The sequence below is a fragment of the Engystomops pustulosus genome, chromosome 6 (assembly GCF_040894005.1).
Source record: "Engystomops pustulosus chromosome 6, aEngPut4.maternal, whole genome shotgun sequence".
NCBI classification, from domain to species: domain Eukaryota; kingdom Metazoa; phylum Chordata; class Amphibia; order Anura; family Leptodactylidae; genus Engystomops; species Engystomops pustulosus.
The window spans coordinates 151172949-151191085 of NC_092416.1; the positions used below are offsets into that span (position 1 = coordinate 151172949).

Here is an 18137-nt window from a genome sequence, read left to right on the forward strand (position 1 = left end):
CGGACCCGAATCCACCGCAGAGAACGCGCCGCTGGATTGCGAACGGACCGGGTAAGTAAATCTGCCCCTTTGTTTCTGATGCATAGAATGCTACAATTTTTTCCCTAGCTGCATGGGGTTAACAATCTTTAAATGGGAAAGATGCAGTAAATGACAGGTCACTTTTTATCCGCTGCTAACCCCGAATCCACATGAGAAATGCGTTTTTTTTTTTTTGTGCAAAGTGTGTGTGGAATTGGTAGAAATGCTATGCACTACATTGCTACAGGTAATGCTTATCCCCATGGTGTAACTACTGTTGCCCCTGAAGTATTCTGATATACTAGGACAGGCAATTTCACATCTTTGTGTCCCTGGATGCTAATATTGCATCTTCCCCCACTAAAGTCTAGTTCCACATGTGCAGTATGAACACCATACGCGACGTCAGCCTCCTGCCACATGGGACACCAACTCCTCCATCCTCTCATTGTACACAGTCCATAATGACAGATTATAACAGAGCATCATATAAAGGATGTGGCATAATCGTATACAATACAGGCCTCAAGGATTTTCCCAGGAAAGCAGCGTAATATATACCAGATCACTTGGACACCTTCAAACATTACGTACAAAAAGTCACCAAAGTTTTACTAAAACAGATGCGTATAAAATAAAACATAGAAGATGAGATAAATACATTTCCCATAGGGAGAAGCACTTTTAATAGCTGACCCCAGAAGAGAACCAGCAGCAAGTAGGAATTAATGTATCCAAGGTGAAATAAACTAAATTTAAGAAGTTTTAGTAATAGATACAATGGGGGAAATTTATCAGAAGCAGAACTGTTCTACATGCCCATGGCAACTAATCCAAGCTCAGCTTTCATTTTCCCACAGCTGTTTATAAAATGAGAGCTGACCTCTGATTGGGTGCCATGAGCAATTAACACAGTTTTACCTCAGACACTTCTGATGAATCTCCCCCAATGAGTAGACAGGTCTGGAATAATACATTTGAGAACAACCAAATTTTTAACAATCACATCTGGTCCTATGACTGGAGTATTGTAGTCTCACACAACCGCCTATTATAGTGAGGGAATAAACCTCTTGAGGATGCTGACCATAATGATTATCCCTCAGGCCCCAATACCACATTGTGTATCTGTAAGTAGAACCCCACATCATGTGACCTGGATATTTGCCATACAAATGTAGATGCTGCTCATAACCTTCAGACGATAGAAAACCATACAGTGGCCACTGCCAGACGGGTGTGGAGGGTGAGCACAACAACTCAACAATTATAAAATATATATATTTTATACAGGATCAACCACATGAAGTCTTATAATAAAAAAATAAAAGCGCCCAATGTTTAACATTGTCCGAGATAAAGTTTGTCATGTGGATGAGGACCACAAAGTCGTCTGAGGGTCCCAGGAAGTTTTTACTGCTTGCACCCAAATCACCGGCGCCTGAAGGCACGAGAGATTCTCCAGGCATTGGGCTCCTCATAGCGGTTATACAGCGGCTCCAGGCGCTGCTGTTTCTTCTGCTTGCTCAGCTTGGTTGGATCAGACACTTTGAAGAAGGCAGGAGCAAATTCAACGAGCCACCGGGGGTCAATGGTGGTCACTTCCCTCATGTACTCCTTGGTGGTTAAGACTAATTCATGGTATACAACCCTGACGAGAACAGAAAGATGTGTTGAATACAGACATTCAGTACAGGAACAAAATGTATTTTTGAAATTTTCCAGTGTTTGGTTATTTGTATTTCGACAAAACAAATAAAAACATTTTTTTTTATTAGCAAAATCCTGCAAATTAAGGGTGTACAAAATGATAAATATTTTCCTGATACACTTTCTTCAAGGATTGTTGTCATTTAGTAATAACATGCACTGCTTAGAGGGACAAAGATCTGTCCTGAACATGCAATAATCCCAAAGGCACAAGTCACAAAGTGTAGAATTACAAGCAGTGACCAGACTACATTATTATCCGCTACAATAAAGGTCCTTCAGAAATGACAGAAAGCAAAGTAAGGAACTGGCACATAACGTCAACTGGTCACTTTTACGTTTAATTTAAATAAGCTTAAAAGGACATCTAGCACCAGGATGAAGGATTGTAAACCAAGAACACCGACATACTGGTGTGTGTCCCCTCAGTCAGGATCTGCTCTTCTTTTAGCTTTTTATGCCTTTTTTTTTTTTTTTTTTTTTTTTTTTTTTTACAAGGGCTTTTAAAATTATGCAGATGAGCCTGAGGGCTTCGGTCTCCATGGGTGTTAATGGAGCCCTTTAGGATAATTTGCATAATTTAGTGACTTTTTCTTAAAAACAAAGGCATAGAAAGCTTAAAGAGTGGATCCTACCAGAGGGGGGACACACCAGTATGTCAGTCAGTGTGCTTGGTTAACAATCCTTCATCCTGGTGGTAGATTTCATTTAAGGTCCTTCGCTCACAAACTTTCACATACCGGTGCCATCCTAGTCTACATTTCGTAGCCGATCTTTTTCTGATGGATCCTACCTGTTCGGAGTTGTGTGTGAAACTTGCCCATTGACGAAACTCACAAGTTTTACAAACCAAAATCTCAACATGTGACACACGGTTTGTGGTCAACTGGCTTTAAAGGGGTTGGTCAGCTTCAGGAAAGTTTAACAGGTCAAGTGGGTGACCACATCAGGGTCATACATATACTACACACCCCATTACATATTTCGAGGAGAAGCAGGTGCCGCCAGCCAGAAAAATTTGGGACTTTTTGTGACATCCCATATCTGCTGGCACCCGGCAGATGGAGGGAGTTGTGCGGTCAATACTGTCTGCACGTCCCCTCCATCATGACCACTCTCCTACGAGCAGACGTCTTGGTCCCCTCCAACCACCCCTTAGGGAAGTGGTAACGAATGAGACAATAATGACAGCACAGCACCCTCCATCCACTGGAGGCCCCCCAGTGGTTCCAAGGAAGGTTTAACAGAGTAAGGTTACTATAGTTGACCCACTTACCCAGTTAACCTTTCCTAACAGTGGCCAAACCCCTTTAAGCTGATGAAACCCCAGGCCTCCCTGAAGATCTTTACTTGGCATGCTGCAATACTCTGGTGAATGACCCCATTTAATACAATGCGTCATCAAGTCTCATCCATCAGACTCTGAAAGGACCAAGCTGTATTTTTGAACATCAGAATTAAATGAACTCAAGTAGTGAAGTTTTCCTTCATTAGATGAAACACTCCACAGTAAAGCCCACACTTACCATTCAGGCTGCCTGTTGAACAGGGCACTAGATGGGTGAATATAAACCACTTGTTGGTCTATAAGAGTCCGGTAGCCTTCCTGGGGATCCTTCTTGGCAGCATTTCGGAAGAAGCCACTGCATATGGCTTTCTGTACTCTGACGGTTGCTTTTCCGCAAGACACGACATCCAGTTTGTGTCTGTAAGAAGAGATTTTACATTGCAAATATTAGTTAGCTGCATAAATCATAGACCCTAAGGGCAATGGAAATCTAATAACCAGGATGGAAATTGCTGCACAGAGCTACCAGACAGAAGTTGCCATAGGCCTATGATTGCATAAAGTAATGCACGTTACCTGTCCATGATGCCCAACATCTGTTTGCGGATATCTTGCGCTCGCCGTAAAGAACGAGCCTGAATAAAGTTCTCGTAGCACCAGGGGTTAGAAAACTTGTTGTTTTTCCAGGAGTTGTACACAGCAAGCAGGGTTAGGTGGTCTCCTTCCGTCTGGTGAAATTTGGCCTTTTTCTGGTCAGCGAGAGCTTGTTTATCCTGCAAGATATTAAGACGATATGATCAGTTCCTATTATATAAAACATATCATTAGTCGCTATCAAGGTTATAACGGCCACAACGCATGGCACAATACAGGTGCCAATATCCATGTACCAGGAGAGGACAAATGTCATAACGTCTGCTTATACATTAGATGAGAATCTACCAAATTCTGGCTGACTGTTTAATGTGAATTGGGCCTCCAAAGGCAGATTACAGGGAAAATGAGGATCAGGCAAGAAGGAATTTGGTTCTTTGGAGAAATGTGGCTGCCCCAGTTGACATATCTACTTAAAGGGGTTGTGTCACCATAGCAAATGGCTGTAATTGGGTCCAATGCATTGTGACAAGTACTTTCATCATTTACACTTATTACAAAATATGCAGGCTTACTGAGATAACTCCTTTTGTCCTGGTTGCTGGCGCCCTCTAGTGGTAGCTGTGTCCCGTCCTGAGCTACAGCTGATCTGGCCGAGTCTGCGCACAAACATTCCACCAGCTGCTCTGCACTACAGATCACTCCACACTGAGAGATCACCTGACACACTGCAGCCAATAGGAAGTGAGACAGGGAGCAGAGAGCTCAGCCATCTACACCAGTGAATGAGGTGATTTCCACTGCTCCACAGGAGCTTCCAGCAGCAGATACAATGTAACTGCAGACATACATGGCTATCTGCTGCACAGAGGAGTCCTCCCCTAACATGGATCATAGCAATGTATCAGCCCTTTCCTCCCTCCACCATTAGTCAGGTCACACAGGTGCCTACAGCAGCAGATACAAGGTAACTACAGCCAGACATGACTATCTGCTGCACAGAGGAGTCCTCCCCTAACATGGATCATAGCAATATAGCAGCCCTCTCCTCCCTCCACCATTAGTCAGGTCACACAGGAGGCTGCAGAGATAACACAAGTAACAGGCTGAGCTCTGACCTCTCCTGATGCATCTCCTGTACTCTCCACCATTCACTGTCCCTCCATGCTACACTGCTGTCCGGTCCCTGACTAGCAGGGAAGTAGCTAAAGTAACATGTGAGAAGCTGTCACCTATTTATCTATGCATCCATGCATGTCAGCCTGACCGACCATGATGCTGTGAGAATACATAGTACATGTGTACTATGTGCAGTGTCCTGTGTAGTGTGCAGGGGGCGCCAGATTCAGGATTTCTGGCGCACGTTCTTCATGAATCTGGTGCCCCCTGCACTGCTTTGACAGACTGCACCAACTTTTTTTTGGTGCACTTTTAACATGGGGCGTATGACACATTTCTATTGGACTTCTACTGGATCAGTAAATGCAGGGACTATTTGAGCACAGCAGGTGGAAGGAGACTCTGAAGGTTGTGCAATAACTGCCGCTGTCAGTGCTGTGCATGTGCCTGGCCCCTCCCACATCTGCTTCTGTGTGGAGCAGAATAGAGGCTGAACACGCATCATAATAACACATAGAAAGGCATCTTTAATTCCAGGTAACCTTTACAAATAGATTTTTGAAATATTTTAACCTCTTTGACAGCTTTTTGCAGTCAATTGTTTCATGGCATAACCCCTTTAATAAATTACATTTATACTTTTGGCCAAGTCATTCATGCAAAGGTATGAAGATGGCCGACAGTAATCTCAAGTGTGGAAAATAAACCTCCCCCTATATGTTGAAGCTTATCAGAAATGTCTGAGGCAAAGCTGCTCTAGTTGCCCATAGAAACCAATCAGAGTGTGGGATACTAAAAACTGAGCTTGGGTTGGTTGCCATGAACAACTGGAACAGTTCTGCTTTCAAATGCTTTTGATCTCCCCCATAGACTCCATCTAACGACAATTACACAACTAACGAGCATATATTCACATTGCATTGTGTACCTTTGGTCTGTAGAAGACATTCTGTACAGACAGCATGGATACAATGGTCAACATCTCCTCACTGCAGCCGAGATGTACAGACATGATGAGCATCTTACACAGCATAGGCTCCAGGGGGAACTCTGCCATCTAAAACAAGCGAGAATATAACATAAGGAGTAGGAAAGAAGCAAAATCAAAACTGAAATGGACATCCGTGTGTCACATCACAATGCCACCCTTACCCTTCTCCCTAGACGTGTCAGTAATCCTTCATCATCCAGGGCTCCAAGTGTATACAACTGCTCCATAGCCGTGATCAGAGTCTCCATAGGTGGGGCATCCATGAAATCGAAGGACAGCAGGTCATTGATACCCATGGCCTTAACATGAAACAAAACATATTAGAAAATAGCACTGTATGTATTGTACCTATAACAAAAAATATTATTGCCTGCATGATGCCTAATGATCACACATGGATCCCAAACTAAGTAACTACCGCACACACAATGAAGGCCACTTTAAGACTATACCTTGAGTGACAGGACAGTGCTGGCCAAGTTGGTCCTCTGGATCTCAGGCACGTTGGTAGTCAACATCTCATCACGATAAGCTCGCTCCGTGTACAGGCGGTAACACTTCCCAGGACCTGTCCTCCCGGCTCTCCCTGCTCGCTGCTTGGCTTGGGCCTTCAAGGGAAGAAAAGAGTAAGATATGGATCAGCTGCAACAACTTCACTAAGGCAGATATCTGGTTTTGGCGTCTCTATAGGCTCACTAGTTACATAACAGTCCCCAATTACTCACCTGTGAAATTGGAGTTACCACGAGTTGATCAATTCCAGTTTTAGAGTTGTAGACTTTCTGCTTGACAAACCCAGGATCAACCACATAGTAGATCCCATCAATAGTAAGCGAGGTCTCAGCAATGTTAGTGGCAATCACAACCTGGAAACATGATAAATGTAGGAATCAGAAATGATTGATGCTTAATTTCCAGATATTGATACCAACCCTAGATTATCTATTGAGAGAACACAGGAAAGCTTTATAATAGAAATCCTATACCTTTGTATACCCCATTGTTCCACATTAGAATATGAATTCTTATTCTGAGGTCAATTTTATTTATCCATGTATTGCTTGTAATTGTAATGCAGAAATATGGTATGAAATTATTATTAATGTACAATACCTTTCTGCTACCAGGAGGAGCAGGGTCAAAGATCCTAGTCTGCATCTCGCTGGGTAAAGCAGAATACACGGGTAATATGATCAGCTCCGGCACATCAGGTCCAAGTGACTTCATTCTCTCATAGAGGATTTCACACGCAGTGTCAATCTCTTCTTGACCAGTCAGGAAAACCAAAATGTCTCCTAAAATAAGCAGATAGGGTCATGGTAATACAAAATATAGATCCCCTTCATGTTGTTAAATGGTCCCCAGCTCCTAAGACCCCCTATATACTCTGTGACACACTGCCCCTGCTCTTGGATGATCTATCCGAAAACAGGGAACACAGAAAGAGATTTCCACAGCTTAGAGGTCATAGTGTTACCTAAAAAGCTGGCGGCCAATTTCCATCAATAGTGTAAACTTGAGTAGACCACCTACCTGGAGGTTCTGTCAGATGTATCTGCATGACAGTGATGAGACTGGCGTCCAGGTAATCCGTCTCAGGTTCCTTGGTGTAAAGAATCTCTACGGGGTATGTCCGGCCAGGAATGGTGAAGATTGGGGCCTCGTAGAAATACTGAGAGAACTTCACAGCATCCAAAGTGGCCGATGTCACAATCAGCTTCATATCAGCACGTTTCTGTACCGTCTAAAGGTTAAAACCGCAAAACTTCAGTAAAAACATTGAGAACATGATTCTACCCCAAAAGTCATCTTGAATAATACTTATACATTTTTGAAACCCTTGACTCTGTAGCTGAATCCCTCAATTTTGATGGAAGTTGCTTATCAATGAGCAGGAATGAGGCCTCCAAACTCAACCCCTGAAAGACTTATGTGTTCTCAGTTTTATGTTAAGTATGTGCCCCCCTTTTCAAACCTACAGCATCATGGAATTGAAGGAGTGGTCTGGGCTTCTAAAGACTTATATATATATTTTTACCAGTGGTGTAGGTGGTTCGCGGCAGATGTAGAAACAAGAAATTCACCAAACTTGTCTACGTCCGGCACTTCGGTCCATCACTGCTGTGCTGTAATGTCCATACCATACCCTATGCAGGTCCTAAGTGCAGCCAGCGTACTGCTTAGACTGCAGCACGAAGCTGGAGAGGTTCCTGCAGCTCTATATAGCTACGGACGCTGGTAGTGACGGTAGGCACTGGACTGGACTGGCAAAGGTATGCAAGCTTAGATCCTTTCATATTTTTACTGCATTATGATTTTTTTTTCCTGCTTCCCAGTATATAAAATAAAACAACTAGGAAGCACAATTTGTTAGGCAGAAAACAAGCCCTCCTATAGCTCTGTGTGCTGCAAATTTTAAAATGTTAAGGGATTTTTGAAGGTGGGAAGTGAAAAACAAACAAAATTTTAAAAGTTTATTGGTGGCAAGGGGTTAATGGTGCTCTATAAATATACGTGTTGGTTTATGGGATATTTGATGTAAGCTCAGTCGCTTCTTAGATAAAAGACACATCTAGCGCTGATCCATACCTTCTTCAGAAGTCCAAACAGCACATCAGTGTGGATGGTCCTCTCGTGGGCCTCGTCCAGCATGATAATGGCGTACTGACTCAGGTCAGGGTCGATCAGACACTCTCTAAGTAACATACCGTCTGTCATGTATTTAATGACAGTCTCTGGGCTTGTGCAGTCTTCAAATCGAATGGTATATCCAACCTACGAGATCCAAGATAAAATATGTTATTTTGTGCCAACATTTAGAAATGCAGGTCACAGAAAAGAGAATATCGCCAGCGCCAAGAAAATGAATAAAGCGCAACTGTGGCATCAACAAATGGAAAAGGAAGGAAAGTACTGAGAGAATAGAAGAGGTAGAGGATGGAGATGTGTAGCATTCAAGACCCATCCAGGAGTCATTTAGGAGTTGTCCATGTATTGTATAGGAGCTATACAACGCTACATAGAGATCTGTGCCCAACCAGTGATATTTTAGCTGTGCCCGAATAGGGTTATGTTTGTGACCTGTTACAGTCAGGTGGAAATAGGAGGCCTTGATGCAATACAAGCAGGAATAGGTTCTGCTGTATAATTTGTGACCTGGCAGCCCAGCTCATGTGCTCACCACACCTTGACTGTGCAGTCAAGGGCAACCGCGAGCTAGCCTCATGGACACCATTCACAGTCGTGTGTATCACATCCAATGTGGCAGCTTCAACAATCAACAGCCACAGCATGGAAGAGATTTCCAATACAACATCCTCACCTCCTGCCCCAAGCAGCAGCCGTATTCCTCAGACACTCGCTTTGCCACGGACATAGCAGCCACTCTCCTGGGCTGGGTGCATCCAATCTTACCCCTGGTGGTATAACCAGCCTCAGCCAGATATTGGGTAATCTGGGTGGTTTTTCCTGAACCGGTTTCACCAATGACAATCAAGATCTGGTTGTCGTGCACGGCCTTTAAGAAAAGAAAAAAAAAAAAATCAAGACATTGATCAATAACTAATGAAGTATATTACAGCTTAATCCTAAACTACAACAGCTACAAGAGTTTCATATGTCATACAGCGCAAAATTAACTTTATATAAAACAACATTCATCCATATTCGCAATTGTCTTTCTTTATAATTGTATACTTCTGCCTATATGATGGGGGGGGGGGGTCCTTTAAGGCGTCAATTATGAAAGTTTCTGAATGTACTGCCTTCTAATCTATTAACAGTATATTGTATTGTGATTTGACAATCTCATTGATTGCTTAAAGAGAACCTGTCACCAAAAAAAAAGTAAGATAAGCAGCTCCTAGCGCTACCCCCTTTTTAGCAGTGTTAAACATTGCAGCGCCATAGCCTCATAACACTGGAACAAGCTCACAGCGATCCGACGTATTCATGAGGGGGCTTACTTAAGCAGCTCCTAGTGTGTTTTTTTTTTTTTAGGGTGACAGGTCCTCCTTAATGCCATTTCACACCAAAAATTCCTGGAAAAGTGAACATTATGCAGACATTTATTTAAACAGGGATTAAAAGGAAATCTGCCAGCAGTTTTGATCATACAAAGCTGCAGACAATGTTGGGTACTGGCCCTGGAGATCTGTGTGTTAGTAGAAGCAAGACTGAAAAATGCATTTATATTCCAGGACTGTAGCTGGACTTGAAGCACTAGGGTGCACTAGTGTAGGAGATTTCTTAATAAAACACAGCACGACCCCTCCTCCTGAGTAACTGGATTCAAACAGAAGCCTGTTACAGCAGTGACAAATAGCAGAGCAGAAGGGGTGTGCAGCAGTGCAGTGAAGAGATCTCACACACCAGTGCAACACTGTGATCAAACACAATCCAAATATAGAAGCATTTTCACAGTCCTGCTGCTACCAACACATACAAAGGTATGATTACACAGATCTCTGGGGCCAATACGCAACATTAAAGATTCAGGGGCAGTCCCCGATTTCTATGTCCCAAAACTCCTCTGCTTTTACAACACCCCCAAAAAGATTTACCAAGATTAAAAAAAAAAAGTAAAAATGCACGTGGGCACTAGTGATTGAGGTACAATAACTAACATTATCTGCTGACAAATTCCCTTAAAAATGGAACCTGTTAGCAGAAATTGTCCTAATACACCACTATCAGCACCTTATTAAGTAGATTCACCTTCCAGCTCGTGTTCTCTTTAAGACCCAATGCAGAGGCCTCATTTACAAAGTCAGCTCTAAATATGCACTGAAGTCAGGCTCCCATGGCCTCAGGATGTCCCCTCTTCTGTAATAGGAGTTAGGTTTTTCTTCTACAGGATCCCCCCCCCCCCTTTAAATCCCAGTTCCCAGGTTCTGACTGTTACCTGCACCAGTTGCTCCTTCAGCTTGTAAATAGGCAGACTCTCCCTCTGCTCAATGATTGACATCTGGGTCTTCTTCCCGTAAGAGGCTTTATTCCCTCCAAAAGCGTGCTTCTTCCACTCAGGAATATCATTGGGCATCATCCCAATACCCCTCATGTTAGCAGCAATTTGTCGTCCATCCGCTATAAAACACAAGGTCCAGTTGTGAAATGTACCTTAACTTTTTTTTCCAATCAACATAGAAGAACAGTGTTATTAAAACACTGAATACAAACCATCAGGCAGAGGATCCACCCAGTGTTTGTTCAGGCCCATGGGGATGGAGTCCATTTCGGCCTCCCGCTGCGCTTGCTTCACTTCTCTCCTCTCTTTCGCCAGAGCGCTCTGCATCATGGCCGCTTGAGACAGGGAACCGTCAGGATTCTGTAAGTAGACATTTTTTCATTTTAGTTCTTGATTTTTTTTTTTAAATCTACCACATAGGTGCAGTGCTTCTAGACCAACTTCTCTTACGTGTTATCCTATGCTATTCTACGTGCCCCCTGAAAAAGGACAAGTTCTTTTTGCTTCTGATATCTTAATTTTTGAGAAATTACGATAATGAGCCTCAGGAGCTCCTAGAGCTACATCACAGAAGCTCCTCTTGGCTCACTTGGCTGCTAATCATGCAGGTCTCCCATTCACCATTTCTGCTTGTTTCCATTTCTCCCGAATGGAGAGGTGATTGATTAGCAGATGATGGAGCCAGAAGGGGGTGCTGTGATGTAGATGTGATGTAGAGCCAGAGGCTTATTTGCATAATTTAACCCAAATTAAACCCATAATTTGCCACAAACTGACATAATAGTATGTTGGCAGGGGGAAGTTAACACCCACGATGGCACCAGCTACATGCTGCCACCTGCATGTAACAACCATGAATGTCAGCATGTAAGTGTACTTGGTTTAGAAGTTTTGTATCCATGGAAGTTTTACTGCAAGCTCAAATGGAGGACAGAAAACTTTACAAAATATTAAGCTATCGGAAAATGACAGTAGAAACATGATAACCTCTACTAATTCTCAACAAAAGGTAACAAATATACGGTATGCAATGACAAGACTCCTTACCTTGACTATTTTAATGGGGCTCATATCCATGCTCTGCTTTGTGTGCCCTCTTAGGAACGGAGGCTCCTCTTCTACCAACTCAATTTCCAAATCTTCATCTGAGAGAAAAAAAAAGTTAGACATACTGCATTCTGAATTGTTACAATATATCAATACGATAACACAATATCAGTCATAGATTGTGTGAAGTACAGAATTGTTAAGCCTACTATTCAGGTCGTAATGAGAGTAGCAGAGTTGTATAATGAATATATTACCTTCTTCATCATCAACCTTGGGCAGGATACCAGTCTCTTCATCAAAATCTGGAAATTCCTCCTTAGAAAGGACATTGGCCGCAATCATCTGAGAAAGAGAGAAATGGAGTGAATATTGGTAGGTAGGTTCACAGAATTTTAGTTAGTTGTGCTGCCGACCATTGATAGTGAACCTAGAGCTACTGATCTGACATGTTGAACTATGGTCAATGCTTCTAGTTCAATGCAGTGAATCCCACACAGGCAGAGCTGGTTTTTCAGATCAAACACGCTTGTGGGCAACAGGCTTAGGCTCCATTCATACATCCGTATATGGCAGCTAGTGCATCATGCATGGTAAACGGAGTGGTGAGCACACAGCTAAACGTAGGGCATGTCCCATTAATGTTCGCTTGTGGCTCACACGGACATGTGAACGGAGCCTTAGTCTCATAGTCGACAAACAGAAAGACTATACTTACAGTAAGATGGATGTGCAAACCAGTCCCTCCTTACACAGTAGCAGTAAGGCGCCTCATTTGCTACTCCTGGCAAAAGTTTCTAGCAATTAAAGTTAGGGCCCAAATGTCATATCAGAACATACAAAGCACAGTAACATTATGGCTTCTCCCCGGGACAAATGTGATATGCCACGACAACCACTCCACTAAAACACAAGCCTCACACTGGAAGATCAGCTAAGAAGAACATATAATTGCTCTATTCCTTTCTCAGAGAATAATAGGAGCAGCAGACCATTTGCTTGACCTGCATCCCCATCTCGTTCTTGTATTTAGAAAGGGTGCAAGTGGATGGTCTCAAATGGCTACTTGACTTTATATAATACTAGTTATGCTCTCACCCTCAGAAAACATAGTATACAAAGTATGAACACAGTTACTAGTGAAGATACCTGCTTAATCTCCCACTTTTCCGGGTCAGAAATCTTGGTGAGACGTTTCCTTTCCAAGGTGTCATCTTCTACCTCTGGAGCGTTCACCAGCGAGAGATGGCTAGGTCTGTCTGGGTTCCTCATCGAAGCCTCCTCATTGCTTTCCCCAACCATATTCCTTCTCCTGTTGGGATTCAGATCTTCTCCAGTGTCTTGATCTACATCCTACAGTCAAGAAACATCAGCTTGTGAGAAATAGACTTCTACAACGAAGGCGACTTTCCAGAATTTGTTGTACTGGATATGGACGTTCTATGTTCTGTAAGCATATGATAACACTAAACTCTATACACTATACAGCCTATGAATGTATCCCCACTTACCTTCATACTGAGGCTGGTTTTGCATCCAGTGAAGGAAAGCACTTTGACTTTTACTCTCTGACCTTTGCTAACGACATCTGCAACATTTGCCACTCGTCCTTCTCTTCTTAGCTCCGATATGTGCACCAAGCCCTCCCAGCGTTTCCTGCACCGTAAAATTAATGCACAATCTTAATAAATAAAACAAGATGAGACATTGCGCCCCCATCTGATATTTATAGAGAATCACTACAGCTTACCTTAGACCCTCCAGCTGCACAAAACACCCAAACTGCATGATACTGGTGACTTTGCCATTGTAGATATCCCCTATAGATGGCTCTTCCGGAGGGGGGCGGTCAACGTGTTTCTCCCTCCAGCGCTCGTCATTCTTCTCAGATCTGTGGTTTTTGCTTGTGTGCTCCTCCTTAATGGGGCTTCGGTATCGGCTTTTTATAGGACTGCGACTCCTTGACCTGTGTCGACTTGACTTTTTCATCCGGTCTCTAGACCTTGAGCGAGATCTGTGCTTGTGCTTCCTGCTCCTCTCTCTGCTTCTACTTCGGCTTCTCCTCCTTTTATCCCTAAGAAAATGTTTCATTGGTAGAAGTAAGCACCAAAATAAAAAATGAAGCACAAAGCTTTCCCTATAGAAATACATGTTTCCAGCTTCTGTAATAATTTGTATATCATGACACTTACTTATGTTTACTGCTCTTCTCTTGCGCTTTACCCTCCATGCTGGGCTTTAGTGCATCAAGCTGTTCCAAGACGTCTGCTGCCACCTTCACATCCTCTGGATCCAACATGGTCTGTACAGATTAAACACAATACAATCTTAAATCTCTGCAGTGTAAAATCTACTATCAAAATTCATCATAATAAACCAGGGACACTTCGATATAGAACCAGGGACTGTGACTGTAGTAATCTTCTTATATTCATTAGCCATGGCCTCCCTCCTTCTAAAATGAACTTTAAAAATTATGCTAATAAGCCATAATGGCTCCTGGGAGCGGTTAACTGAGCCCTTCCATGCTACAGCTTCACAGACTGCTACACTGTGCAGGAGCTTCCCCCCTCCCACCCTGTGCCGAAACTTCCGCTGCTGCAATGAGATTACATTAAGCGAAGGGAGAGGGAAATGTCGAGCCGGAGGTGGTAGACAGTCAAACAGCCTGTAAATCCGAGGGGCTCCGGTAACAGCCCCAAGGATCCCCTCAGGCTCACTAGCACAATTTTAATTTTAGTTGATTTTAGAAGACCATGGATAACAAATATAAGAATATTACCACAATAGCAATTTTGGATCCATGAGTAAGTGTCCCTGGTTTATCATGCTTGTATTTGATGGTAGATTTCCTTTAAGGTCCCTAAAATTTTACTTTATAAATCTTTCTGACAAATGCCAGGGGAAGAAGCAGTCATGGCCAGTCATCAATGAATGGCACCAGTAGAGCTGTAGAATATGTGGCGAGTATACTAATATTCACTTGACGATAGGGATCCTCTGTAATCCTGTGTCTTCAATTGCATAACAGCCTCTACTGAGAACACATGTATATATGTACTTACCCGAACACTGGGGTTGTCTGGTCTGCAAAGTGCTGGAAATAGATCTTTCATCTTCTCCTTCTCAGATTTTGGCTTTAAATTTGCTTCTTTAAAAGAAAAAAAAAAAAAGTATAAATATTAAACCTATTTTGTTCAAATTCAATCAAAAAGTATGAAAGAAAAAAAAAATTCAAATATACAAGGAATGGGGAGAGCATCGGGAATAGATACATGAAAGAGGACAAACCTTGACTGGTTGATGGCTTTGATGGTGGCCTCATGGTCTGGATCAAACGCAATAGATTACTTACAAGAGAATCCTGTAAGGAGATGCATAGATTTGTGAATATACATTATGCACACACATGGTTTACATCCCAGTACTAGTATCCTCAGTTTGCACAAATTAACCCCCAAACGCAAGGAATTTTAGTATAGAAAGGGCCCCACAAGGTCCAAAGCACAACATTCAGCACAATATGTGATGTGACTGCTGGAGATGATCAAGTAACAAATTCCCATAAAAAACCCAAATAGCACTGGAGTTCATCTGTGCAAATGCTACTACATGCACATTTAGGTACAAAGGACCCCCATTCCTGTGACGAGTGGGATCCAAGCTTTCATACCATCAGAAATCTACACCATAGGAGTGACATGTCATTTATGATCAGATCCTGAGGAACCGGCAAAAACTTAACCGCAGTAAGGGCAGCGCAGAGGCTTTGTATACAGAATAGACTGTATATAGTGGATTTAGTAACAATGAAAGAAGCAACACAGTTCTGGGAAGAGGAATGAGGGGAAACTTACAGTAAATTCTGCTCCATTCTTCTCCAGAGCAGATTTGAAGGAATCAAAAGAGGAAGATTTTTCAGCAAGATCGATAACAAATTCAGCTGCAAGAGATCAGAAACCATGTGAATGGGATGGTTACAAGGATCATACATCCATATCATAGTAAAAGCTTTTCATGCATTATCCTAATAATTTATTTTTCTTCGAATATAAAAATACTCATTTCCCTGGTCTACATTTAACTTGCAGTTTGCTATGCAGTGGATCACTTCAATTTAAAGGGAACCTACCACCACGAAACTACCTATAAAGGTAGATCGGGTGGTAGGTGGATCAATAGGACGTGAGGATAGCCCTTTTAAGGGCTAATCCTCACGTCCCCGCAATGATTTGAAAACTTTTATTGCCCCAATATTAAAATTTTCTTATGCGGCTAATGGGGCATGGAGTAGCCGCATCTGAGGTTACACGAGGCGGCTACTCCACGCCCCGATAGCCTCTTTTCTCCTCCTACCAAAAATCTTCGGCGTGCAGCTACGAGGAGCTGCGCGCCCTCGTCCGGCACATCTGCTGCCCTTTAATGTGGCTATATACAAATAGGTCTTAAAAAAAAATAAAAAAAACACCACACACACAATGATCCGCACAGTGTGAATGCCACCAAGGGTTCCCATCCAAAACAGTTGTAGGGAAATTTAGGGACAAATTCTGATATCTCCACCATATTAACATGACCTAATGTCTGACTGCATCACTGATCTGTCACAAAAGTTCATGTTCATGTAGCAGCAATGTTAAAACTTGTCACCAAACCCTACTATAAATTACAGCTCTCTTCTCCAGCTCGTGTTGCTGCTGATGCATGGTGACATCACTGACTACCGATTCCGCCAATCATGGTCTGTAGTTGTCTGAAGTTAATGTCATAAAGAGTAATTAAATATCTCACCTAGATCTTTGTCATTGATCCCTAAATGGTTATCCAGTTCTGTGCAAACCTTGGAGACCAAGGACAGGTATTCAAGTTTCCTCAGCTCTTCTAAATCGGCCATGACGGCTGCTTACAGTAAAATATCACAGGGTGAAATGGTGCAGGAGAAAAACAGTCCGATCTACAAGGAAAAGGAAGACATTGGATAAACAAAGAATATAAGACAAGAAAATATTATAATAATATATATTTATAGACACATACTCCCATCTGTATGAACCGCCCTTATTAATTCCCCTATATCGTCATCTGCGTTGGGAACAAATTTCTGCCAAAAATGGACAAGAAGGTAGAAGAGGGAGAAAGGAAGTGACAATCAATGATGTCAGGACGTGATGGGGTGGTGGTTTCAGAGTTCACAAGAGGTCATAGATCACCCCCTGATCATCCACTCCTGCTGCCCAGACTCATACCCTGAAAACCACCCTGCAGATTTTGCCCCTGGATATCTTGCTCTTGGGAATGATCCCACACCCCCAGCTGCAAATTGTACCCATGGCCCCTGACTCCCAAATATCATAATAGGGGGGAGGGGTGAGAAATCATGTCCCACCAACGATGAACGTGCCGAACCCCTGCACAGCGTTCCCGATCTCTGACTCCAGATTGTGCCCATGGATGCTGGAGATCTTGGGGTAGTGATAGCAACCAACCCTGGGAAAATTGTACCCATGTTCCTGACTACCTCAGATCATGCAGGGGGGTCATGTCCTATCCCCACAGATGGTGCCCGAACCCCTCCACAACCTGCCCGATCTCTGACTGCAGATTATGCATAAACCCTGCGTTTAACCTTTAACCTCCGCTCAGATCATGCCCTGGCCGCCGAGCATACAAAACATACCCGGTCCCTGACACTGTTCTGCTGCCCAGGATAAAAACCTGCTCTAGACAAAGCGGAAGACGCTGTTGGTTGAGTTGATGATCTAACACTATAGCACGAGCTGCTCCACACACTCACAGACATACATACAGACACATACCGGGGGAAAATAATGTTCTCCGATTACGATGTTTCAGTTCAGACCCCAGAACCGTCCATGATGTTGTAGAAAGCACTTCCGGTTAGGTCACACGTATTTCCGCCAGCCCGTTACAGAATAGAACTTTTTTCCGCCACCAGCAAGATGGCGGACAGCGCTCCCCGCCTCTCCATGACGTCACATCCGCCCACGGCAATAAGAACGCTCTGTATGTATTACAGCAGGAACTACACCGCCATCTAGCGGCAGCCAGATGATACCTCCAGTACATACAACCCTGCTCTAGGAGGTCTCTAGTATTGTACGTCTGCTCATGGGGGTCTCCAATATTATAGGTGGGCTCTAGGGGTCTGGAGTTCTATATAGTGTACATACTACAAATGCAATGCACAAACCAGACAATAATAATACCGGAGACCACCCCTAGAGCAGACAAATGATAAAACCCCCCTAGAACAGACATATAATTAAGCAGACCCCCAGGGGTGACCTATAATACAAGATACCCCCTAGAGCAGACGTATAATACAAGAGACCCCCTAAAGCAGACGTATAATTCAGCAGACCCCCAGGGGTGACCTATAA

The 18137-nt window shown here is 43.1% G+C and overlaps 1 protein-coding gene across 2 annotated transcripts; it reads right to left on the minus strand.

Annotated features, from left to right (window-relative positions):
- Window positions 1–607: 607 nt before the first annotated feature.
- Window positions 608–17706, minus strand: DHX8 (DEAH-box helicase 8). 2 transcript variants are annotated; one of them, XM_072111802.1, is made up of 24 exons: window positions 17553–17706; window positions 16528–16690; window positions 15594–15679; window positions 15028–15100; window positions 14802–14887; window positions 13929–14038; window positions 13487–13810; window positions 13248–13392; window positions 12886–13089; window positions 11994–12081; window positions 11737–11834; window positions 10902–11049; window positions 10627–10808; window positions 9046–9240; window positions 8313–8498; window positions 7257–7467; window positions 6837–7018; window positions 6449–6589; window positions 6176–6331; window positions 5885–6022; window positions 5661–5789; window positions 3596–3792; window positions 3258–3437; window positions 608–1672 (listed from the first exon to the last, which is right to left on the minus strand). In XM_072111802.1, exons 2-24 carry the CDS (start codon window positions 16628–16630, stop codon window positions 1453–1455), a joined length of 3582 nt encoding a protein of 1193 aa, XP_071967903.1. In that variant the 5' UTR covers window positions 16631–16690; window positions 17553–17706; the 3' UTR covers window positions 608–1452. The 2 variants fall into 2 exon arrangements, with proteins under 2 accessions (XP_071967903.1, XP_071967904.1); XM_072111803.1 differs by lacking the exon at window positions 17553–17706 and adding an exon at window positions 17414–17432.
- Window positions 17707–18137: the final 431 nt, after the last annotated feature.